At 34.8% G+C, this 27001-nt stretch overlaps 1 protein-coding gene across 1 annotated transcript in view; it reads right to left on the reverse strand.

The window, feature by feature from the left end:
- Window positions 1-835: 835 nt before the first annotated feature.
- Window positions 836-27001, reverse strand: part of LOC149793757 (uncharacterized) — a 66533-nt gene continuing 40367 nt past the window's right edge. The window contains exons 2-10 of the mRNA XM_089967742.1: window positions 22826-22909; window positions 18872-19029; window positions 16159-16207; window positions 14002-14104; window positions 13507-13636; window positions 11952-12012; window positions 7870-8039; window positions 7138-7289; window positions 836-5374 (exon numbers count right to left, since the gene is read on the reverse strand). Of these exons, the coding sequence (XP_089823868.1) occupies window positions 5227-5374; window positions 7138-7289; window positions 7870-8039; window positions 11952-12012; window positions 13507-13636; window positions 14002-14104; window positions 16159-16207; window positions 18872-19029; window positions 22826-22909 (1055 nt within the window). The 3' untranslated portion in view covers window positions 836-5226. The remainder of the gene's footprint in view (window positions 5375-7137; window positions 7290-7869; window positions 8040-11951; window positions 12013-13506; window positions 13637-14001; window positions 14105-16158; window positions 16208-18871; window positions 19030-22825; window positions 22910-27001) is intronic.

Below are 27001 nucleotides of genomic sequence, written 5' to 3' on the forward strand. Positions count from 1 at the left end.
CTTAATTTATAGAAAATTTTACATTTATGTTCGCAGGAAATTTCTCTACAAACCGAGCCCCTTATCCTGCAATATATTCATACCATCTCAGCTATTTCTGCAATGGGACTGGTTGTAGAACTGGACGAGAAATTAAGAATGAATAAAATAGTTGAATGCATTTTCAATCCTTGTTTCATAAATAGCTGAGGTGGCCAAATAGCATCTACAGGCATATATATTGTAGTTACGCTCCATAGCACTGACTTCAAAGAAGCAAATGCCACAATTATAGTGAGACATTTGGAATGATACATAAAAGTCCCCATTTTTCCATCTGAACAGGAAAAACAAGACTTAAAAAGAAAAAAAGAATTTTAATAAATAAAATAAACCTTTTTTTTCTTTCATTAAAATCATGTGTAATGACACTTATATCTAATTTCTTTTACTGGTATATAAAATATTCAAACATTGTACATTAATCATTGTAAAGGTTAAACTGTAAACATGAGAAGAGACAGGATTTTGAGAAATTTAAACAAGCATGCAGAGAAGCATGCAGAGAGAGAGGGAGAGAGAGAGAATTGTTTTGTATATCTATGTTAAATTGATGAGTTTTATATGAAAGTGAATAAGAAACAAACCAAGAAATATTGCAAAATATTATGAACTTACATGGATGCTTTGTAACCTTAAAGAACATTATGCATTGATATAGTTTTAAGTTGGAACATTACAAGATTATTCACATATTATATTTTACCGCCTCCCCAACCTGTCATTTTATTTGCTGATTATATTACATGGGATTGAGGAAAAAGAAAACACAGTATGAAATGATAATACACATAGATTCAGTAGAAAATAATATATTACACATGAATTCAGTATAAAATGATAATACACATTAAGTAAAAAATGATAATAGATATGGATTCAGCATAAAATAGCACACATGGATTTAGCATAAAATAGCACACATGGATTCAGTATAAAATTATATAACACAGCAAAATAATAACAATAATAATAATAATAATAATAATAATAACAACAACAACAACAATAATACACGTGGATTCAGTATAAATGATAATACACATGGATTAAGTATAAATGATAATACACGTGGATTAAGTATAAATGATAATACACGTGGATTCAGTATAAATGATAATACATGTGGATTCAGTATAAATGATAATACACATGGATTCAGTATAAATGATAATACACATAGATTCAGTAGAAAATAATATATTACACATGAATTCAGTATAAAATGATAATACACATTAAGTAAAAAATGATAATACACATGGATTCAGCATAAAATAGCACACATGGATTCAGCATAAAATAGCACATATGGATTCAGTATAAGATTATATAACACAGCAAAATAATAACAATAATAATAATAATAACAACAACAATAATACACGTGGCTTTGGTATAAATGATAATACACGTGGATTCAGTATAAATGATAATACACGTGGATTCAGTATAAATGATAATACACGTGGATCTTCCTGACACTGAAATAAGGTAAGAATGAAAGCTACAAAATAAATGGTAATATACCAGTCAAGTTTAATATGGTAACACAAGTACCACATGATATAGACAGAGTAACAAAACTTTTATGTATACAAAGATTATATGCAATTGCATGTATAATTTTTTTAAAGTAGTGGAATATATAATGCCTTCAGGATTATGAAAGATGGTGGAGGAGGTTAAGTTCATTCCTGGATAACATCTTTATACCTCGGTGGAGGAGGTTAATTTTCATCCCAAGATAACATCTTTATACCTTGGTGGAGGAGGTTAAGTTTCATTCCTGGATAACATCTTTATACCTTGGTGGAGGAGGTTAATTTTCATCCCAAGATAACATCTTTATACCTTGGTGGAGGAGGTTAAGTTTCATTCCTGGATAACATCTTTATACCTTGGGGGAGGAGGTTAAGTTTCATTCCTGGATAACAACTTTATACCTTGGTGGAGGAGGTTAATTTTCATCCCAAGATAACATCTTTATACCTTGGTGGAGGAGGTTAATTTTCATCCCAAGATAACATCTTTATACATTGGTGGAGGAGGTTAAGTTTCACCCCAAGATAACATCTTTATACCTTGGTGGAGGAGGTTAATTTTCATCCCAAGATGACATCTTTATACCTTGGTGGAGGAGGTTAAGTTTCATTCTTGGATAACATCTTTATACCTTGGTGGAAGAGGTTAATTTTCATCCCAAGATAACATCTTTTTATCACTGGCAATAAAACTGCCTGCCAAGTTTTCACTTTCTTTTCCTGAATGTCATGGGATATGACTTTCTCATATGTGTAAAACTTCATATGTAATTTATAATCATGTATATGTATACCCTATATTGCTTTCTCGAAAGATTGCACCCAATGAAGAACAAAAATACTACATTATAAACACACAGACACACACACAAACACACACATTTTCAGACAGAAAATAGGCGCAATTCTATACAAATTAAACACTGACACAAATGGAAACTTAAAGCAGGACATCTTAAATATCACATCAAACGTAAAAAATAACAGCAACAAATAAGGTGGCAACACATGCATAAGATGGCAACAAACGAATAAGGTGGCAACACATGCATAAGATGGCAACAAACGAATAAGGTGGCAACACATGCATAAGATGGCAACAAACGAATAAGGTGGCAACACATGAAAATTTAGTCTTTGTTGAAGGAGAAAGCCAAATAAAATGATTTCCTACAAAGTAGTAATGGGTGTTTTGCAAGATCATTATCCACGGTGTATGAATAAGACCTTATCACATACATTTTTTGTGCGCAACAAGTTTTAACTTTTAGAAGAGGTCAGAAACATAACTTTTATTTCAATGATTTGCAGATTGATCTGAGAAAAGTATTTGCATTTACTTAAATATTGCAAGTATTTCTTAATTAGATAATGGTCTTTTTAACGTTACTTTCATATATCCAAATAGATCTTTGCCATGTACAACAATGTAAATATACCATTTTAGACAAATAAAGTGAAACAGTACTGTAATTATTGTTCTTACCTTAGTGGCTATTGGGTCTGAAACTTGTACTTTCATTTCGAGATGCTAATTTACGACATTGGGGGTCAGCAAAATCACTTAGACTGTCGAGTAGTCAAATTCTGATTTAGTAAATATCAGAAATACATCACATTTACTTAATGACTTGTATTTAAAGACTGGAATTTTTCTGAGTCAATAAAACAATGGGCTAACCTACAACACTGATTTTATCAACGCTTGCTTTAATAATATTTGAAAGCAAACCCAGGAAAGTTCAAATTCGGCTCGGGCAAGCTCAAGGCTCTTGCCCACAGGCAAGTCCAACAAACTGAGTTGAAGAGTGTTATTGTTCCATTTATAATGCCACAAAACATATTTCCAACTTGCAGTCGGTGTCGAGTTGATGTTCAGGTCCCAAAAAAAGCCGTTTGTAAGCTGGCTGAGTTTAAATATTGTTTTGATGCACGTTGCAGTCTTTGTGTAAGGTGTTAATTGATAATAATATAACTTGTGCGATTTCATTGACATGCGTGTTTGGAAATAAATAGCACTTGTCACTAACAATTAACAACCATGATTTTAATAAAAGCATAATCAATGAACCAAAAACATAACACCAACACGAAGTGTTTATGATCTGTTGTTTATGTGACAATTAACCAGGGAACAATAGTCATATATAAAATACTGATTAGCAACAATTAAATGGGTAAAATGTGTTCTCAATCTCGAAAGTCGACTAGTCAAATATTTTGATGTATGTCGCTGATTTAAACGTGACTAGATGACAATGGTGATGTGCATTGATAATTGTGACGTGTATTGATAATTGTGATATGTATTGATAATTGTGATGTGTACTGATAGTTGTGATGTGTATTGATATCTGTATTCACAAATCTTTCAGCTGCAAGAATAAGTTAATCATTACACAGAGTATAATTTTTCTTGATGAAATGAGTCTCCTCTCTTATTTAGGCAAGAAAAAGAAACTGGATGAAGTTTCTAGCTCTAATGAACCCTTTTTACAGAAAAATAAGCAGTATGATGCTGCTAAACATACAAGAAAGTGTCAATCATCGTGTAAAATATTGTTTGAAACCATTTTCTACCTGATCATTTTTAAGCAAAGCTTTTCAGAAACAAGTTAGACAATTACTGGAACTTTTCATCACAAAGATTTCTCTATGAACAAAAACTATTACGGTTTTAAGGTTATATTTGATTGTATCACTGAAGTTAAAGGATCTAATGGAATAAATAATGAGCAATAATGACTTTTGATTGGTTCATTCTTGGTATGATGTCCTTAATAAAGTCGTCCAAAGCTTGATAGCAAAAATTACCCATTTTAAAAATGAGTTATAAATCACAGCATTTAAATAACCTTCCCGTTGTTTTACCGTGGCTGAATGTCTAAGTGTGTAACATCTGAATACTGAAACTTCGACATTTCTCAAGAAATCAAATGTTTTTTTATAACACAATTTATACATTTATATATTTTAAGGTGATTCATAGTTAGACTGAGGCAAAAGCTTGGTCCTGTCTTAATGCGCTTATAAAACTAGGGCCTACATTTATGTACTGAACGTACTGTACTTCACTCTAAATGTTTTGCAGGCCATGAAGAACTTTCTTGAAAATAAACTTTTAACACATAATACAGATTTATACAGTACAATTAATGCCCAAAAAACTAATTGTTTTATTTTTTCTGTGTTCAAAATCTTGGTGAGCAAACTGAAAGCAATCTTGTGTTTGAATGATGCAATATTGCGGTGGTGGATTACACCACGAAATAAAAAAAGACAATACCTCAAGGTCAGAAACGTCTTTCAGAGTGAGAAAACTAAATTATAGACGACAGTTTCTTTACAAACTATGTTTCTGATATGTTAGCTAATCTACAGACATATCAGAAACTTGGCTTGCGAAGAATGGATGGCGAAAGGTCGTGATAAAATCAGCGTCTCTCAAACGAAATTCTTTGTGAATCACAAGCTTGTCATTGATGATGTATGGAGCTAATCATCCGCAGACTGTGAAATATATATTCATGAATCTTCTATGATCTGCGAGAAGTGGTCAAGTTTCCTGAAAGTGGAACAAGTCTGCATGTTTGAGATAGTATTGAATATTTGCACCTCTTTAGCCTTAAGTTGCCATATGAGCTCATGTCTGGAGTGTATACTGCTTGTAGTCATTAAGAGCCCCTGTTGCTTGCATGGCAAAACCAGTTCCAATAGCCCCAGCAAACATACAGGGCACTGCCAAGAACGATAACCATGCCAGGAGACCCAATCCAGACAAACCATGACCACTGAAATAATAATAATGGTAATAATAATAATAGCCAGCATACAGATTTTTCATGTTGCATGAATTTTACACTTTCTGTAGATCATCGAAAACTTGGAACAGTTAATGTTGAGCTTTTTGATAAAACATAAATTTGGTTTATATTCTTTTATGGCCAATACTGTCTAGCTTGCTAGAAACCACCCACCCACCCACACACACACACACACACACACCCACACACCCACCCACCCACACACACACACACACACACACACACACACACACACACACCGTGCAATGTTGGATAGTTTTCTTTGCTAGGAATGCTTACATTTTGCACTGCGACATACATTCATAGTGTCAAACGCAATGTCAACCAGTTACGTCACGAGAAGCCAGTCAGTAACACTCTGAGTTTCCAATTTCAGATTACTATCGAGTGCAGACACTAAGCAAACAATATTGGAGCAAGTAATATCTGTGTATTTTTATATTGCTGGACATGACCCTCATAACTGTCCATATTATATTTTAGGTGCCAAAAAAGTGATATGCTGTCTTCAGCAACACCTACTGAGAGATTAAAGGTACCATTTATAACTTTCTGGGGCATCTTATTTCAAAGCAAAAGCCTAGGCAGATATTTTGGCCAAAAATAGAGACATTTTACAATATTTAAATATTAAACAATATACAGACCAAGCTTGAATGAAAGTGGTTTTGGGACTGAAATGGTGATTTGCTTGAAGAAATTTATTTCTTCATTGCTCAGACATATCAAAGAAGGTAAATTTGTTATGAGTATAACAAATGAGTTCTTGTGTTGTTGGACCTTACATGTAACTCCCATGGCATAACACGATATTCCTTATGCACCACTGACTTTGAGATATATTGTACTCTGTAGCAAATGAAATCAAACTTTGTATTTATGCGTCAGTGTTGCTACAGATACAGAAATGATAATTTTTTTATAAAATAGTTGCAAGTTTTGTAATCTTTTAAAGGCGCCACTACACTAATGTATCCAATGAGTATTTACAGCAGCCTATTGTAATCCGTAAAAAAAAATCATTAATATAGTCCTCTGACTTTCATGGAGATTTGCCAGTTAGTGAATAATATTACATACTGCAACAGAGAGCACCATTAAAGCCTAAAGAGAAAATAACATATTTATTGAGTTCATCCTATTGGTTTTTACGTAGGATGACAAAAGCAAACAAATGCATTTCAGCCGGTTCCTGAAAGGTCGTTTGCACAAAGAAATTTTAGTCATTTCATTAAAATCTAATTTTTCCAAAAAATTCGACATTATCAATGCTGATCTCTTATATTTTGATGGTCGTGGCGGTAGCCACATTGGATGAACGACTGGCGCCATTTTCATTTATGGCCAAGTAGATATCATAAGAAGGATATCTGTTAAAAACCACATGTTGATATAGCCAACCATTTGGGGAGTAGTATAGATAACTTTTTTCAAGATATGACTTTCCATTCAGGTGGAGTAGCAATAACAATATTTCAAGATGGCTGTTGTGCCGGCCATACAGGACATCAGATCGTACTCCCTGCCAGAGACAGACATCTAAGGTAAAAGTATTTCGGCACAAAAGTCCATTCCAACTAGTGTCTTGCACAGATGGTCTCCGCTACCAGAAATATCAGAAGAAAAAAAAAACGAGATCTATTTGCTGGTCTACGACAGCTGGGGCTCTCGCCCTTATCTACCATAGTCGGGACTCATCGCTAGTATTGAAAGAAGGAAGCAGAACAAACCTTGTGCATCCTGCAGCTAGTCTAGCACCCCATAACATCAGTACGCCACCAAAGAGGGCAGCTGGTATGCTTGGGCCATGTGCCGTTGCCATGGTATTCGACAAAAGAGCAGATATTGCACCGCCCAGAATGGCACCCGAGACGTAGAAAACCTGTTAATAATAATAATAATAGCAACAACAACAATAATAATAGCAAAACTAACCACCACTATCACTTAGCAAAACTAACCACCACTTTCACTGTCGTTATCCTCATAATCATCATCTGAACGTTTATAAATCATATATATATATATATATATATATATATATATATATATATATATATATATATATATTCATATGCTTTTAAAGTACATGCAAAGTTCTAAACTTGTGTTGAAATGTATTTCTTATGCTCTATTAACCTGAAGCTTAACCATGTATACCATGTATCTCAAGTTTTACCAACTTACGCAATCGCGCTGTCGACGGCTCAAACTTTGGTGCGATGTTAGCATTCTAGGAGGATGCAACCGGAGAACTCGTAAAAGCACTGACCTTGGATGGGCGACCACTTTAGCATGTGCTGGAACCGAGGACTGAAGCCGGAACCATAGAAATGAAAAGCAAGCGTGATACTGTTCACCCATCTAGAATAATAATCTTTAGTGTTACTGTTCACCCATCTAGAATAATAATCTTTAGTGTATAGTTCTTAATCTGGGGAGTGCGTGCAAGCATTGCCTACCTGCCACCAATTCCCCACTCCAGTCCGTTTCTTTTCAAGGTACGGGAATATTTCTTGTAGTTTTTTCGTCACCAACCACTGGGAGACCACTGTAACATAACTGGAACTGCCACCTAGCGAATCCTTGACAGCAAACACAATTGGAAGCTGAAGCAGGCCGATTATAATGCCTACAAATAGATAAAGCCATGATTGTTGATAACATCGTCCAACTACAAATTGTGTAATAGCAGATTCATTATATATTTATTTCAGTTTTCCTCCTGGCCAGGCCAGAACATAAACTTTCTAAAACATTAAATTGCAAATGCAATGTGTAGTTTAGAATAAAAAATTACAGGCTGTCTACGGTTAATCAAGATAGCTCTTACTCTTTCTTGGAAGCCGATTTTATCCATAATGATTTACCATACGGGTTTGTCTCAAGTTTCTCAACATGAAATGGTTTCGTTTTACTGGGACCTTATTTATTCTCTACCTCACTCATTTCCATCTGTGGAAACAAAAAATTTAACACTTGTTATTTCCTAACTAGGATGTGTTCATAGAACAAGAATGCCCCAGCACAGTTTCTAAAAACTGACCTATGAGCAAAACTAAATTAAGGTGTGATGTACATGTGCGCATCTGACGGACAGAGCTAGCACTCTAGAACTTACTAGTCTTATTGAGATGCTGGGGCGTAAAAGCAACTTTTATTTAAAGATTGCGTTTATTAATAAATGCATATACCAATAAGTAAATCGCCTCTTTTAATATACTAATGATATCTGATGTTAATACCAGGAATTAAGTTCATGATAAAAATGTGGATAGCTTAATGAATCGTAAGATTTTGCTTTTGTACATAATAATAATAATAATAATAATAATAATAATAATAATAATAATAATAATAATAATAATATATGAAAGCATTTATAGACTGAAAAAATATGACGGGTTTCAAAACGCCAGTGTGCTGCAAATTGAAGCATTTATTACAATGCAATACTCCGCTCCGGTGGCCTAGTGGTTAGAGCGTCCGCCTCGGATGCGGGAGGTCGCGTGTTCAAACCCCGGTCGAGTCATACCAAAGACTTACAAAAATGGTACTAACAGCTATCTCGCTTGGCGCTCAGCATTGAGAGGTTAGTGTTAGAGCTGGTCGGCCTGGTGTCAGGATAATGTGACTGGGTGGTACGTCTTGTTACATGTCTGCGGCATGATGCCCCAGTGCTAGACATCACTATAAACTCTCACACTGCAGACATCGTAGCGATATGACTGAAACATTGTTAAAGTTACGTTAAAACATCTAAATCACACACACACACACACACTGCAATACAATACAAGGAGGTCCAGATTGATCAGGAAGCCAGGTTATGCAGGGGACCGGTTAAGGAAAGTTTCACTGTGATTCCAGTGATGGAATATCATAAAAACTTGATGATGATAAACCATGTCTGGAATGGGATTTCTTTCAAACTTATATAGAAAACAGACTACAAATAGCTGAAACAAATTCATGCCAGGAAACAATAGTGTTCAATGTACATATTAACGGTTATGGAATATTGTACACAATATTGTATTCATGTATGTATATAATATATAATGAAACTTCAAGAGTGTACAATTTGAATTTATTTTTATATAATGCACATTTATGCAAAATGTTAATCTCATTAGAGGTTTGCTTGTACCTAGCTCAAATAAATAAATAGATTAATTAATCAATTTAATAATAATAATAATAATAATAATAATAATAATAATAATAATAAATCGTGCAGCAAAACTAAAAGCCAAAAATTACGACAAATTGAAAAAATTCAAAACAATTATACCCAAAAGGTATTTCACGTCCAAAGTTTCTATTTACATGATTGAAAAATGTTCTTGGCGGAAAGATGAGCACAGTGTTGACATGAATGCAAACAGATGTAAAGAATAACACTGCGCAGTTGTGATAAAACATGTATATAACAATCTGAAGATCAGGCTCCAGTTTCACTAAATTTCCAAACATGTTCTCTCAAATGGAGATATTGCTTTATCGGGTTATCTTGTATATGAAATTTATGGCCATACTGTGATTTTTGTGATATGTATATATAATATAGAAGATGAAATATCATTGTTAAGTTTTATAACTGTACACAAAGAAGTCATTTTATTTGTTAAAATCCAGTTGAGGAATTCCTTTAAAAAAATATTTTCCTCAGATCTCAAGCAAAACTAATTTCAGAAATATATTATGATTGTATTTTAATCCTTACGCCTGCTTAACGCTAAGACTTTCAATTCGAAACCAAGTTTTAAGGAAGATGTTGAAACTTTCAATTTGAGGAAGAAAGTTGGAGATGTTTAGTGAAACAGGGGGAGGCTCCATTTTCAGACACCACCAGTTAACACAATAATGTGGCCAAAAGATTAAAATAGGGTAACCAACTGTTGATACTGAATTTTCGATGAAATCTACATTGGGTGTACACTCATACGTACGTTTTATAATCAATAGTAATAGTTTTAGAGGTTCCCTTATGATATCACATACACATATCAGTGTTTGCGTTGCCGTCTATTGACTGACCACTGTTATATAACGCAATATGACTTTATCTTATTTCTGAAAGATATCATAGCAATCAGTATCAAACCCTGATAAATATATAAAAGACTTTAACCATTTTTTTAAAAAAAATCAATTTTAATAAATTTGCAAAGTAGCACTTTGAAAAAATGAAAAATTATGAACATACTGTATGTACTCACTCATAAGTCGATTACACTGCAAATAACAAATATCCAGATGTGCTGTGACATAATGCGACTGCAGATCAAGGTCTATGCTGCTTGTTTTACTTATCACTCTTAAAAAACTGCACAGATCCAGATCTGTCTGAGCATTAGGCGACGGCAGATCTGGGTATGTGTACTTTGCAGTATGGCCGTCTTATAAGCGAATAATTATGGTATTTTATCAGCTTCAATTCAGAGTTTTGTCAGGTTTTCCTCCGCAAAACCTTCTGACAGACTGAGTAATTACTATGGTCAAGACTTTTTACATGACACGGGGATAAGGTCAGAGTTAATCGAATGTTTTCACCAACCAGAAATATAATTGTAATCAGGTTAAAAACATGTTGAAGTTACAATTAAACTTTTCAATACCGCACATTGGGACTAAACATTCTGACCGTTTCATAAAGTAGACAGGTGTCAAAAGGGGGCATAACTGGTGTTAGAACCGTCTTTATTATACAGAGGATCCGATTGATAAGAAATGTTTTACTGCATTATAAATTACTTCCTGATGTATAGACCCTAGTTGTACTGAAACCCACTACTTAGAACCCCTACGTGCAGGACAGTGATGATCTAATTTTTATCAGACTGTGCTGTTGGTATGTGTCTGTTGAAGAATTATCGTATGGTATCGTTATATTTTAAGAAATATGACGTGTAAATCGAATGAAACCTGTATATATTTTGATAGCATTAAGTCACTGATTGATGCAGCAAGCCTTGAAAATACTCTTTGTGTCAATGGATACATATTGTGCCGATGATAAGAGATTTACACGTCTGAACTGTATTTCATATTTTAAATTGGAATGTCATCCTGCTAAGTGATTCAATCTGATTAAAATCAGATCTCCCCTGTCGTACATCCGTCCGATTTTAATCAGATTACTAATGTATTATTATTGTGATACTGCGCGTGTGCGTGCTTGTGTGCGCGTGTGTTGTGATGGGTGGTTTAGATGGGTTCTGGGAGTGGACATTTATGCAAGGAGTTGGAATCAGTCAGCCATTTTGAAACTGCTTTGCCTTAGTATTACTTGAAACGAGCAGAAAAGTGAGCAAACAAACACACAAACAAACGCACAGTTGCATTGTTCAACTGTATAGCCAGCAGCGACAAGGGCAGCTTTGCCTACCATCGATATAATTTTGAATAAGTGTATGCGTCAAAGTATCGAGAACAAAATTTGTATTGATTGTTACTGATCCAATGCTTTGTTTCCAAAAGAGAGATAGTGGTGGTGGTGGTGGGGGGGGGGGGGGAGAAGGGAGTGAAGAGCATTATTTACCAGAACTTGAAGGTCGCCAAGCCACAGCCACAAATATATTATCGCCATGAAGTAGAGTTCTCTGAAGACAAAATATAAAACACCTCAAAATTTGATGTCTAATGTAAATATCTATAAATGACCCTATGGCGGTAAATATTAGTATAGCTAATACGACCAAATTCTCTCGATAATAACAAATCCTGCATCTAACGATCCTCTGTTCTAATATATGAAGAATGCGTTTGACCTACTTATAAAATACTTATTAATTTTTTTTGGGAGGGGGGCGGGTTAATAATCAGCGTTATTGCCAGTTGGAATGCAACTAAAGGTGTCTAGATATAAATGTTAACCATAACAATATGAACTTTAAATAACGTGCAGATTTGTTTTTCTAGGTTGAGGAAGAAATTTATTCTTTATTTAATAATGTTATCAACGGTTTTAACCAATCAAAAGTCGTTATTCGTTCGTTTGAACAGATTATTTACCCGTAAAATGTCCTCATTGCTCTGCTTGTGTGTGTGTGTGTGTGTGTGTGTGTGATTTGGATTTTCTAACGTAGCTTTAACAACTTTTCTGTCATATCGCTACGATGTCTGCAGTGTGGCAGTTTATAGTGATGTCTAGCACCGGGGCATCATGCCGCAGACATGTAGCATGATTTTCCACCCAGTCACATTATATTGACACCAGGCCGACCAGTCATAAGACTAACCTCTGATCGCCAAGCGAGGCAGCTGTAAGTACCATTTTTGTAAGTCTTTGGTATGATTCGGTCGGGGATCAAACCCACGACCTCCCGCATCCGAGGCGGACGCTCTAACCACTAGGCCGCCGGAGCGGTCACATTGCTCTGTTATCTTAATGGGTAAAAATGGTCACGAAGGAAGACTATCATGTGTTTAAATGTTTTGAGAACATGTACCAAATTAAGCAGAAAAATATTAATGTTCTTCTTTTCTTGCGGGTTTCTTTATTTCAAATAAGTAAAGCATAAATTACAGTGAGAATTCCATCACGGAAACGGAGGCAAGGACCACGTAATGTGATTCCGATTTGGATAATCTGTGTGTTAAATAAAGATATATAGTTATGCAAATATATCAGACAGAACGGAAAGTGTTATCTCTGGATTCCTATAGAAGAATGCTTGATAATACTAGGCAGAATAATTACTTAAATACAAACAATACTATCATACAGGTTGGAGAATTTTTAATTTGTACTCTACGGAGATTCGAAGCCAGGTCAGCGGGTAAAGGGCACCCATCGCCTTGCCTAGGCACACGAGCCCATATTCCTTCACGACTAAGCACACATCACCAAAAAAATGATGTTCCTCAGTCGGTGTTATATGCTCTCGCGTGTAAGAGACACACTCGCATGACGACCTAGTAATTAATTATCATGTATCTACACAGTCAATCCGGATTACTATGAAAGAAATCAATTTATATAGATTTAATTATAGAGAATCTCCGTAGAGTACGAATTAAAAAATTTCTAATTCTCTAACCTGTATCATAGTACACACACACACACACACACACACACACACACACACACTTACATTTGGGTTCAGGTTACTCAGATCTTTCTGCCAATCCCAGAATATTTCAAGGATAAGTACAACGGCCCCAATAAGAAGTCCCATGGGTAGTGCAATGGCGATGAATGGCCACTTCAACGTTGAATGTACCCTGGAAATTTAAATGAAATTATATTCGAGAGAAAAAATAAATAAATAAAAGTTGGCATCATTATTCTTCTATAGTGGCAACCCTTTTCTGTCATTAAAGAGCTCTTTGGAATTTTCTTTTTTTCTTGTGTGGGGAGGGTTAGATTCACAAAATTGCAGCAGCGGCAAACATGTAGTCAACTGTTTTAAAAAAGAATATGTTGTTTTGTCAGTAAGGATAGGCAGATTACATTAAAAAAAATACATAGCACAGCCTGACATCATTTACTTTGAACATAACATGTAAGCATGTACATGACAGAATTTTCTGACGATATGATTGTCAATAAACTTTGAGAAAAGATGAATAAACAATAGCGTACTTACTGATGATTCTCGGGACATTTCTTTGGCCTTGAGATTTTTGAAATAAATGGGCCAATCAGGCCGTAGGTAAGAGCTCCAAACAAGCAGCCTGTTAATGTGAAAACTGAAAAAGTACGAATATTTTTTTAGTTAATAGACTCAACTTCACTCTAGAATTATAAAAAAGAGAACTTTGTTACACGAGAGCGAAATGAGATTGATACTGCTGTGAAAACTATATGCACACTTTGCAACCTTAGTAACAGTGTGTTTTCAACAATGTTCAATTCAACAAGTATGCATATGTGCAACAAGATGTAAAATTAAACACGCATATTTGCAACAAGCTGTACAGTTAAAACATCCATGCATATTGATATGTTTATTTAATTTGTATTGTTTGCTTGTTTTAATGATTATATGTTATGTATATCTGTATTTTGTACTTGACCTTTGTTAAAAGTCAAGTTAATGGTGTACCTGACCAGTGACACTTATTTTGTAAACAACATAATGCATAGTTATTATTTCTGTATGGCTGTTGAGTAACTATTCAGATAATTATTAAATGTAAAGATATTTACTACCATCTGAGTTAAAGACACAGACTTGATTCTGATCTTAAAAACTTTCCATAATTTAAATTTTCCATTAACATTGTGTATCCAGAAAATGGTAATTGCTACCTAGGTCAAGTAGAGGGTTATACAATCTTGTTTACCTAAGAATTATACAATCTTTCCCTAACATCAAAAGCAGAATCAGTCTAATTGTTGTGTTCAGGTTGTTTCAATTTAGCTGGATTTACTTATTCAAATTATTATTCATTGAAATTACAAAGTGCTCAAATATTCTTGGATTAAACATAATTTTTGGAATTATTGTGGTAATACAGACATGGGCATTTTGGATTATACTACTGTCATAATCAAAAGATTCGCAACACATCGCCACACTCCAGTCCGTTGGCTCGTTAGTACATTCAAAACTGCGTACACAGCAACACATTCAAAATTGGAATTTATCTAGAATACCATTGGAATTTTCAATTTTGGGATGTAGTTCACAATACTCCAAGTTCTTTTTTACATTTTTACTTTGTATTCTAGGGAATTAATTTATTAGTTGAATTTTATAAAACTTGTTGGTTTTCGCTTTTTCTGTTACTTTGTTTAAGTCTATAAAGTAGTAACAATATTTACCACAAGATGTATATTAAACATGTATATTTGCAACAAGATGTAAAATCAAACATGCACGCATATTTGCAACATGACGTACAGATAAACATGCATATTTGTAACAAGCTGTACAGTTAAACATGCATGCATATTCGCAACAACATGTAAAATTAAACATGCATATTTGCACCAAAAAAAATAAAAACATGCATGCATATTTGCAACAACATGTAAAATTAAACATGCATATTTGCACCAAAAAAAATAAAAACATGCATGCATATTTACAACAAACTGTAAATTTAGTCATGCACATTTGCCACAAAACGTACAGTTACATACGCATGCGCATGCATATTTGTAATAAGACGTAAAGTTAGACATGCATATTTACAACAAGGTTGAAGCACATTTCCTTTCAGAATCAGTACTTTTTTCTCCAAGTAAATTAATTCTAATGGTAAATATTTTCCATGAATAGCAATAATTCTAACTGTAATTTTGTATAAGTTCTTGTTGTGTGACTTGAAAGCATTTATTTATTTTTTGTTAAAAGTAAAAAGTATATCGATACAGTCGAATAATGATACCACAGCGTCTCGCCTGTGAACGGTGTTAGGATTCTGCAAAAGGGGCTGCAGCAGTAATTCCTCATACCCAAATAGGTACACACTATAAAACCGTAATAATATTTTTAATATTTTACCAAAATTTCGGTTTATTAAAGCCACATATACAAAAGATTTGTGACTTTAAAAACTTTAACACAACACCCTAAAATTGTTAACAACCCCCACTACACTCACACCCCAGTCACTGACAGCATTGCAGCCGCTGTAAAAGTGATACATATTGTCTCACCCCACCCCACCCCAACATTTGCTGGAGAGCCAGTAATAATAGCGCTGTGAACAATATTTAGGAATGCCGTATACTTATTTATTAGTCCTAGTATTCATGTTGTAGGACAAATACTAGAAGACAAAGTATTTCTTACTCGAATTTGTGCTCCACGCCCCTACTTGAGCCAAAACCATCCCTGGGCACTGTAAAAGAAAAAATGCAAGACACTAATGGGCATATATAAGCTATGCATGGCTGACTCAGAACAATACGTATTTGAAATAAAAAGAGAGGGAAAGGTTACTAAATATGCTGCTGAAGTTAGGATACATATACATAAGCATTGCATACATGAGATTCTTTCTGCGCGCAGTTCACATGACAGCACGTTGTTCCAGATAAAATATAATACATTGAATTTGAAGCAATTCGAATTTCAACTCAGAGACACAGATTGTTGCTCGATTGGTTTATCGGACTATATGTCGCTCGCTCGATCAATTGATAGATAAAATCGATTAAAAGTGCTAAAGTTCACGATCGAGGTCAAACTGTCGGTCGAAGTTCAAAAGGAATTGCAGCTTCAAAATGACTAACCCTGAGTTGTTCTCTCTCTCTCTCTCTCTCTCTGCTTTTGACCAGCACATGTGTTCAATGCCAGTCACTCTCAAATTGTCTTAACATCAACGTTTGCTAATATGTTTAGACAAATATTTGGGTGGGTTTTTTGTGTATCTTTCCAGTCGTAAATGCAAAGACTGACTTTCCACCTAAATGCGTACGTTTATTTCGGTTTTCCATACATGCTGCTTTTCGCAGTTTAAACAGTACCTGACATAATTCACAAATTTTTATCACATTCATTTTATTTTAAAGCTGGTATTGTTTTCACAATTTCTGAATTAAATATAAAATCACACAGATTTTAAGTATCGAGTTAAAACAACCCGGTTTGCTCCTACGAGGGCTCTCATAAAAACGTCCTTCATCCGCTTATTTCTTTTCTAAGCTGTAACCATAGCACATGTTCCAAACGCTTCAGACATATTTTGCTGCATCTGAAGCAACTCGATTTTCCACCTCAGAGAAACGGATTGTTTGTTGCTCGATCGAAACTGACAGATAGAGAGATAGTTTGATATATAAATGGTTGAATGCAACTGGTACCGAAAACAAATGTATGTATATAGTCATATATTCATCAGTCAATTCATATTTATGAACCTACCTATCATACTAATTAAACAAATACCTAACTAACCATTAATTGGTTATCAACGAGATACATAACTAACCATTAACTAACCATTGATTGATTACTCAACGAGATTATTGTTCTTGCCTAGGCGAACGACGACAAGAAATATTTAATGTTTGTTATTCCGTATTAAAAACAAATTCAGGTGTCATAAATAATCGTCTTGTTTCTAAGAATGATATGATGTAAATCGCTGGCGTGTCAATCAAGTTCGACCGTAGATCGTAGAAAAACCAATATAAAATCAACTTAGAAACATTAACATCTCATTCCCAATGAACCGCACCTGTTTTGTTTATGTAAATCGATATCATCAGTGTGATATACTGAATTTAACCCAAGACAGTTATTTTTTATATTGTCTTGGCTCAGCACCAGTGGATATAACACGAGGAACTGTGTTACCATTATTATTATTATTATTATTATTATTATTATTATTATTATTATTATTATTATTATATAGAATATAAGTAAGATTTAAAGTGAATTATTGGGACACTTATTAGACTTGGTTGCAATAAATAGAACACAAGCGGTAATAAGACGAGAACTTACTTAAAACACAAGTAGTAATAAGACGAGCACTTACTTAAAATACCATCGGTAATAAGGCGATTACATAGAGTGTGAATATGAAAATTTCAGGTGACTCATTATGTGGAAATATGATAATCATGTATGAATAAACATTTTGTCTTCTTCAGACTGTGTCAACCATCTCTAACACAATATCACACAATCGATATTCGTTTGCAAATCGAAGATCGACTTCTTAAAAATCGAGCAAAAACCACCAAAGAGAAATATTTTATCGACTAGTAAAAAGAAAATTGTTGCATGCTTTCTGCGGGAAGGTAGTTTTGCCGTATTTTCAATAGATACTGGCATGCTTGAAATACAATGTACCGTATGTAGTTGCATTTAAGTCAAATTCAATTACAAACAACATAGACCCTGATCTGCAGTCGCAAAATGCGCTGGCACATCCGAGTCAATTTATTTGTTTTACTAATTACTCATAACAAACTGCATAGACCCAGATATGCACGTGCATTTGCGATGGAAGATCTGGGTTTGTGTAGTATGCAGTGGTTCTTGACTTTTAAGCAAATGTATACGGTACACAAACATAATCAAGTCCATAGCAATTCACTGTGTTTCATCCATGCTTAAATATACAACAAGAATATAAACATTATATGCTTAGACCATATTATAAAATCTTAAAAAGTTTCATATCAACAAAACGGAACATGACAATTTTGCAAATTTAGTAAATGCCAAATATTGGCATCTTAAAATTGTCGCGAATAATCTCCTGGAAGTATACTACCTTGCATAATGACATCCGACCTTGCTGATCGTGGCTAATTCAATTCGAAGAAGAAAAAAATGTACTCTCCATAAAGGTTTGCCAGATTTACTGCGATCACGTGCTGCTACAGCTAAGTAACAACTAAATGAATGGATCGGCAAAAAAGCACATTTGTATAATTAAGAAAACACGCAAAAACTGATGAGAAATCAGGCCTAAAGAATGGAAGCAAGAGTATAAAAGAAAGAAACAATGCAGGAATAGAGGAAGTTAAACGGAATGAATATCTACCGCTCCTGAAAGGGTCATGCCGATTCCGAGAACGAATGGCCCTATCATACTGGTAAGGATCCCTTTCTCCTTAAAACAACTCACAAATTCGTCGCTCACTGCGATGAAATAAGACTTTGTCGCCGGAATGACGGAAAGCAGACTAAAAATGATTTGACCTAAAAGGTAAAATAAAAAGGATTTGCAATGACTTCATCAAACTTTGAGGAACATGATTAAGTCTTATTGCTCTGGTAAAGAAAAGATTTGGATGAGGGTGTTTATTTACTGTTGTTTTCGGTCAGGGAATCAGTTCAAGAATCATTAAATTGTAGTCCTTTTAAACTAATTTTTGGACATACAGTCTGTGGACCAATGAAGTAATTAAAAGAAAAACTTTTTTTCAACAATTATTGGTCTTGACTATGTCTTTGATTTCAACTGTAATTTGTCAAAGGCTCGTGAAGTAGCAGGAGGTAATTTTCACTCTACTCAGTCAAAAATTAAATTAATGTATGATCGTAATACCAAAGAAAGATGTTTTCAGTCCGGTGATATAGTTCTGGCTCTATACCTCAAAATCCTCTTCTAGCAAAATTTGATGGTTTTAAATAATTGAAAAGAAAGTAAATGACTTAAATTGAATCATTGACACTCCTTGAAGGAGGAAACAGAAACAACTTTATCATACAAATATGTTCAAGGAGTATTTTGGTAAAGATAGTACAGTTAATCATTCAATTAATTTAGTTGTACCTGTCCCACACATTGAGGATATAGACGATGGAATGCAATCTGACTGTAGTGACTGATTTAACTGATCTTCGGTATTCAGAAATATTAAACAATCTGGACCAGAAACATTCACATCTACAACCACAGCAAAAGAGTGAATACAAATATTATTATGTGAATATGATCACTTGTTTTCTGATGTTCCACCGTGAACATGAAAATTAATCATGACGTTTTGTGATTAAAGGTTTTACATCTGTGAAACAGCGTCATTACAGGATGAGTCCTATAATGAAGGAAAGTTTGAGGGGAAAAAATCAGATATTTGCTGGAGAATGATTTCTTAGAACCAAGTAAAACTAAATGGAGCTCTTGTATTCTTGTGTCGAAACCAGATAGTACATTCCGTATGTGCACTGACTATAGAAAAGTCAACAGAGTCACCAAAACGGATATATTTCCAATGCAAAAATGAATGTCTGCATTGACAAAACCAAAATTGTCAAAAATGTCACAAAGTTTGACCTTTTCAGAGGATTCTGTCAAATTCCACTCATGCAAAAAGCAAATGAAATTGTGGTATTTACAACTCTGGATAAGCTTTTTCAATATAAAATTCTCCGTCTACATTACAGCGTTTAATGAACATAATAACATCTGTTCTGTGTAATTGTTACTTGTACATCGATGACGTAATAATCTACAACGATACCTGGAAAGATCACTAGCAAACCACTCGGAAATTCTTTTGTCGACTCAGCGATGCAAATCTGACAGTTAAATTAGGTAAAGGTGAACTTTGCCGTGCTTGTGTTACCTGTTAGGATATATTGTGTGACACGGTCAAGTCAAAACTGAAGCAGTGAAGTGCAATGCTATCTCTCAATTCCAGGTGCCTGTTAGTAAAAGGTGATGCGATTTTGGGGTATGATGGATATTATCGGAAATTTTTATTTTAAAATTTTCATAATTGCCAAGCCTTTGACAAATTGATTAGCAAGAAACCCAGATTTCACTGGTCTGACTAGTGTCATGAATCTTTTAACAAATCAAAAGCCATACGTAAAGGTTCACTAATTCTTTCAGCATCAGATTTCAACCAATTATTTAAAGTGGGGTATTGATCGAAGAAGACAAAAATGGTGTACATAATCTAGTTTCGCATCTTGATAAAATCCTTTTAAAAAACATTCGCGAGAGAAATTCTTCCACAATCGATTTGATTTTGGGTTTGCAACATTTAGAAGTGTATGTTAATTCAGCCCCCAATTGCATTAGCGATCGCAACTCCCTTACTTTCATTAACAAAATAAAAAAAAACAAAAATCAGAGATTGTTGAAATGGAGTTTAACGCTGTAGGAAAAGATTATGTGATTGCAGATGCCCTCTTGAATGTACAGAAATACTAGATTCAATATTGCCTTATTTTGTGTCACTCTTGATACATCTGTAAACGTTTAATGTGCGCATCATTGCTGTAATCCGTAAATTAAAGGCAAATAATAACGTAAATGCATCCGAATGTGTGCTAATCATTTTTTGTTCTGTCTTTTGTGTATTTTTAAAATATTTTTCCAACTAACTTAATAATAAAAATACACACGATGACCAGAAGACTGTGCAAAAGTAGAATCAGACAGACTTATCAGTTTTTATATAATTTTCTAATAGGTGTCATTTAAGTCTGACCTGAATTTTTTTTCCTAAATATTTTAAATGCGAACCGCATGGAACATTCTAGGAAAATGAGGAACCATCAATATGTTTCATAAACCAAGAATGCCTCGCCCCAACGACCTAGATGAAAAAATTTTTTAGACGGGACTTTAAAAAACAGGTAAAGAAGTTGGAATTTTAGGTAATGAATTTGACAAATTCTTCTCAGTGTCTGCTTCAAACGGTAATAGAGCTTGAATGATGACATCGATGACGAAAATGATGATGATGATACTACATAATAATAATAATAATAATAATAGTAATAATAATAATGATGATAATCGTTCGGTTTTGCGGGTTTAATACCATTTTTCAACACATGATATTTTATACGTAGTGGCCAGTATCTTCGGTGAAAAAGGAACTGGAAAACCACCAACCCATGGGAAGCTACTGGCAAGCTTTCTCATATACCGCAAGTTGCCGAGTCGAGACCAACACACGCAGACAGAGGTGAGATATCAGTGATCTGTAAAGGCAAGCCATTAGATCGCTCGGCCACCCGGGGAACCCAATACTTCTACTACTACTACTACTACTATTGCTACTACTACTGCTACTATTGATAATAATAATAATAATAATAATAATAATAATAATAATAATAATAATAATAATTAGTTTATTTGTATTACAGGCCATTTGCCCATGATACAAATCCATACATCTTGTGGTACAATACGATGTTTTAGTCAGTAACAGAAGAACATCGTATTTATTGAAAGTTGTACAATCAAGTAAACACTATTGTATTTTTTTTTTCAAATTGGGTGAAATACAAGCATATGCTACACAGAAATCACACAGTGTACATTAAAGAAAACCCCAAAGCTAAATGGATCAAACCGAAGTGTTGTGATACCGATCTCGAGTCTTTGTAGCAGGAATTGATGATAAAACCACTTCCCTAAACTTCAAGGCTTTCAAAGTCAGCATTGCAAAATTATTCATCAACATTTTACTCGTATCATTTTGTACAAAAGTCCTAAATTTGTCTAACGTTGGATTTTTATATAAAAAGGTGTGAAAATAGTTTCTTCGTAATTCTCCATACAGCGGAAAAGTAGTCATATAATGAAAGTCATATTCGATATTAACATTACAGATTGGACACATTCTCCAAACCTTTCCCTATAATTAACAATGGCTGCCATCTTCGCGTCAAACAAACAGACGAAGCATACTAGTTACAAATAGTATGCTACATTTTGTAAGAATTTGCTTCAAAATATACCTAGCATTAATACTTGCAAAGAAAGAGTTTTCTGGCACATGTATCAGGAGTTTTTGAAGAAAAATTCATTCTAGATACTTGTAGCATGATTCAGTCTTTACCTCTGTATGGTCACAGCACATCATCATCATCATCATCATCATAATAATAATAATAATAATAATAATAATAATAATAATAATAATGATAATAATAATATCAATACTAATATCAACACTACTACTACTACTACTACTACTACTACTACTAATAATAATAATAATAACAATAACAACAAACAACTCACCTGTACCAGTGGCAGCTAGAAACATCTTCAACATTATGAAGCTTTTGAATACCATTTGATCTCTGATAGATTTTGGCTCGAACACTGACAAATAAAGATGAAAGAAAAATGAAAATTCAATCTATTTTAAAATCGAATCACTTTTAATTATTATATTTCTTTTCAACCCTTCAGAAAATTAAAAAGGAAAAACAACGTGAAAACTGTGATATAAAGAGGTACCAAATAGGACTGAGTTTGTCTGTGTTTTGTTGTTGTTGCTGCTGATGCTTTAAAAAAAAATTTATATTAACGCAAAGACTTGTAATCCACCTTCTCAAAATTACGAGCACACTTGACTGTATATATTTCGCTAAACAATATAAAGTAAAATATCACATTCAGCAGAGAACAGTTTTTGCCTTTGAAATCAAAGATACTTTTTAATATGTGAAAGGATGGAAAGCGTGCTATTGTCTTATGCACACAAAAATTAATGCTAGACAAGACGCTGGGCATAATATGTGCATGCACGTGAGTAACCTAACTATCATGTACTTCAAAGTTTAAACACAATGTCTGATCTATTAGACGATTTAAGAGTAATACATTTGAATCAATGAAAATCACGTATCAACCCAGTCAGAACAGCAGACTCACGTTCATTGTAACGAAGACAGCCTATATTTAACAGCTACCTTGTATTCACAGCTTCTTATACACAGGCGTAATTGATCAATGTAATGTGTAATTGTATACTCAAGATCATGTAAGTGTGTTGGCGAGTTATCAAAGCCGCAACATAACAGTTGAGTAGTTAAAGGGGATACTTTACGGACAATGGGAATTAGCATTACAGAACCCCTTGGGACACTTTACGGACAATGGAAATTTAACATGGCGAAAAATCGTGGGTCAATCTACGGACAAGGGGAATTTAACATGGCAATAAATCGTGGGACACTCTACGGACAAGGGGAATTAACATGGGATTTTTTTTAAAAAAAAATTTTTAAAAAAGGGGTAGGCAATTCAAAGACTATCTCTTTTCGAGAAATATGGCTGGCCCTGAAAAGGGCCTTTGGGTTTTCTTCTTCTTCTAATTTCTTCTTTTCCTCCACCAAGTTCTTATTTTATCTCCTACACTCTTCTTCTCTTTCTTTTTTTTCTTCTCCTCCTCTTCTTTCTTCTTCTCTTCCTCCTCTTCTTTCTTCTTCTTTTCATTTTCTTCTTCTTTTTCAATTTTTTCGTTCCAATTGCGTATTCTTATTCTTTCCTCTTCATCCTCCTTCTCCTCCTTGATCTCTTTCATGACACCACTAATCTTGTCCTTTGCTTTCCTTAAGTTATTAATTTCCATCTTCACACGATGGGGACTATAGGAATAATGGTCTTCAACCAGTCTTAATAGCATCTGTTCCATTATTCCTAAGTTGTCTAAAACGTCTTGCAAGGTTTGTAATTTGTCCATTTGGTTTGACGCCATCTTCTTTGTATTCTTTGCAGAATGGTTTGAACAACTAATACTGTGGGTTCTTATACGAAAAGCGCGAACGTGAAGGAAAACATCCCCCTAAAACATAAAATGGATCTTACCTAGATGATGACCCAACATCGCGCGGACGTGAAGGAAAACATCCCCCTACTTTCTCATTTCATATAATATAACCCTAACTATACTCTCCACATTTGCTAAGAAACCCATAATCTACTATTCACACAAACATACCTGAGCTCTTACAAACACATACACTTCCACTATTAATAAAGAGTTAGTGTTTATTTTCACACTACTCTACCTACACAAATTGGCAAATTAATAGTTATTTCTTTTCTAGAGTATTGGGTAGCCCTGAAATCGGCTGTTTGTTTAAACTCCAGATGCACCTATCTAATGGTTGCACCTTCCTGGCCTGGCGCCGCACACGCATCTTCTTCCCCAGTCTTCTTTCACCTTTCTTCTGGGGAGCGCAGAGGGAGGATGATTCGCTTCAGCACCCCAATCCTCTGTTTCAGGAATATTAAACGACATCATCTCTTCTCTTTTCTTTTCCTCCTCTTCCCTCTGTCTTCTCTCCTCTTCTTCCTTCTTTATTCTTGCTTCTTCTACGATAGCCTCCGCTGATAGTTCGTTTACTATGCGCCTGGCATATTCCAGGTGCATCTGGAGTTCTAACAGTTTCACTATTCTGCTAGTCATTCTTCTGGCTGTGTTGATCAATCAACAAGGGTAGCTGGACTGCCGAACGAGTTTCAATTTATACTGAAAGCGCGGACGTGAAGGAAAACATCCCCCTAAAAACATAAAATTCATCTTACCTAGATCATGACCAAAAAAACAACAACAACGCGCGGACCTAAAAGAAACACTCGCTCACTTTTTTATGCTACCCATCACTTCAATAGACTATCCACATACTCAAAGCAATCCAATCTAACCCCAAATATACACCTCAAACAGCCCAAAAAACAAACATCATTTTAATCTACTATCCACACCAACCTACTTTATCACTTACAAACACAAACACACAAACTCATACCCTCACATTTTTTAAGAAAGAGTTAGTGTTTATTTTCACACTACTCTACCTACACACATTGGCAAATGGATCGTTATTTCTTTTCTAGAGTATTGGGTAGCCCTGAAAAGGGCTGTTTTTTTGTTGTTTTTTTTGCTATGGCATTCTTTTTTTAGTTTCTAAGAATGCGATGTCCTCTGAGGATAGACTTTCTGGCGATAGGTCTGCTTCTTCGGAAAGAGAAGAAGAATTCTTTGGTGTCGATACGACAATCGACAAAGCCTCTGTCAGCTTCAGGTTGCTGCTGCTGTTGCTGTTGTTGCTGCTGCTGTTGCTGCTGTCTCTGAAGTCTGTACTTCTCTGTCCATTCTTCTTTCTCCCTGTTCATTTCTTCTCTGAAGAGCTCTTCTATCAGGTCTTCAGTGATTTTTAACATTCTCACATTCTCTATTTCTTCTGGTTTCGGTATCAGACTGTGTCTGACCCTATGCAGATTCACGTAGGCTTCGTTGAGCTTAGCTAGTTTGGAGCACATCTTCTTAGGAGGATGAGTCGACAATGGATGGCTTGACTGGGAACAACCCGGTTCTTAAAGTTAAAGCGCGGACGTGAAGGAAAACATCCCCACACGGTTTTCGAGCCGCAACGTTCATGAGAGGGATAGTAAGAAATGAAAGAGCATCAATCCAACATTCTTATAGCTAAAGAAAAGACAAAGGCATTTTTTTTCTAAACACAACATTTTTTATTCAAAAATCACTTAACACTAAACAACAACATTTTTAACAATAATCCAACACTATAACATCAAACAATTTTTTTCAAATCACAAACATTTTTTTCTTCAAATACAATCTACTTTAAACAAGGCTGACAACGTTGTGAATGAAATTGTGATTTCCACTGTTGGAAATCATTAGGCCATTGATTGACACTACGTTTCCTAGCTTGAGACAAAAGATAAGCATAATGGTCACAAAACCATCGATCTACTTTCACATCGTTTCTAGCAGAAGAACGAGGATCGAAATGAGTCACTAAATGTTCTAAGGAATAGCCCAGGCTGCGATGATGCAGAAAATACACACAGTACTGTCCACACACCAAGGAATCTGTGCCTTGTAATTTCACGTTATTGAATCGGGTGGTTTGAGCATTTCTTCTCATAAAGTCGATGATATCGTCTTCCAAAGGGGGCAATCCATACGAATCGAAATATTCCACACATCCTTCTTGAGGAAAGTAGACGGTTACCCAGTGGGTTCCTGGGAGATGACTGTCGTCCGTGTTGATCACGTAAGCTTGATGGTCTTGAGGTTTGCGATGAGGGAGTTCATCTTTAGCACAGACGACAGGATTCCAAGAAGCCGTATACGAACTGTGGTTCAAAAGGTAATAAAGTTCCCAGGTATCCATTTGTGTGGGTTTTTTTCTTCTTCACAGGTAATAATAAGTCGTCAATTCGATCCTGACTTTTTGCTTGAAAATGTCTGACGAATAAACGGTTATTCGTTCTGTTTCCTCACTCTGATTCAGGAGAGCTTCGATACGATGGATCTCTTGAGTGGTTAATGGTGGACAAGAATGTTCACGCAAGTCTTTATACCACTGGTGCAACACGTCTTTGTCCGAGATGAGACTCCAAGCTTCGTCCAGATACTCGTCCAATTTTTCT

This window comes from Sinohyriopsis cumingii, chromosome 8, assembly GCF_028554795.1.
Source record: "Sinohyriopsis cumingii isolate HCF-2022 chromosome 8, ASM2855479v2, whole genome shotgun sequence".
Taxonomy (NCBI): Eukaryota; Metazoa; Mollusca; class Bivalvia; order Unionida; family Unionidae; genus Sinohyriopsis; species Sinohyriopsis cumingii.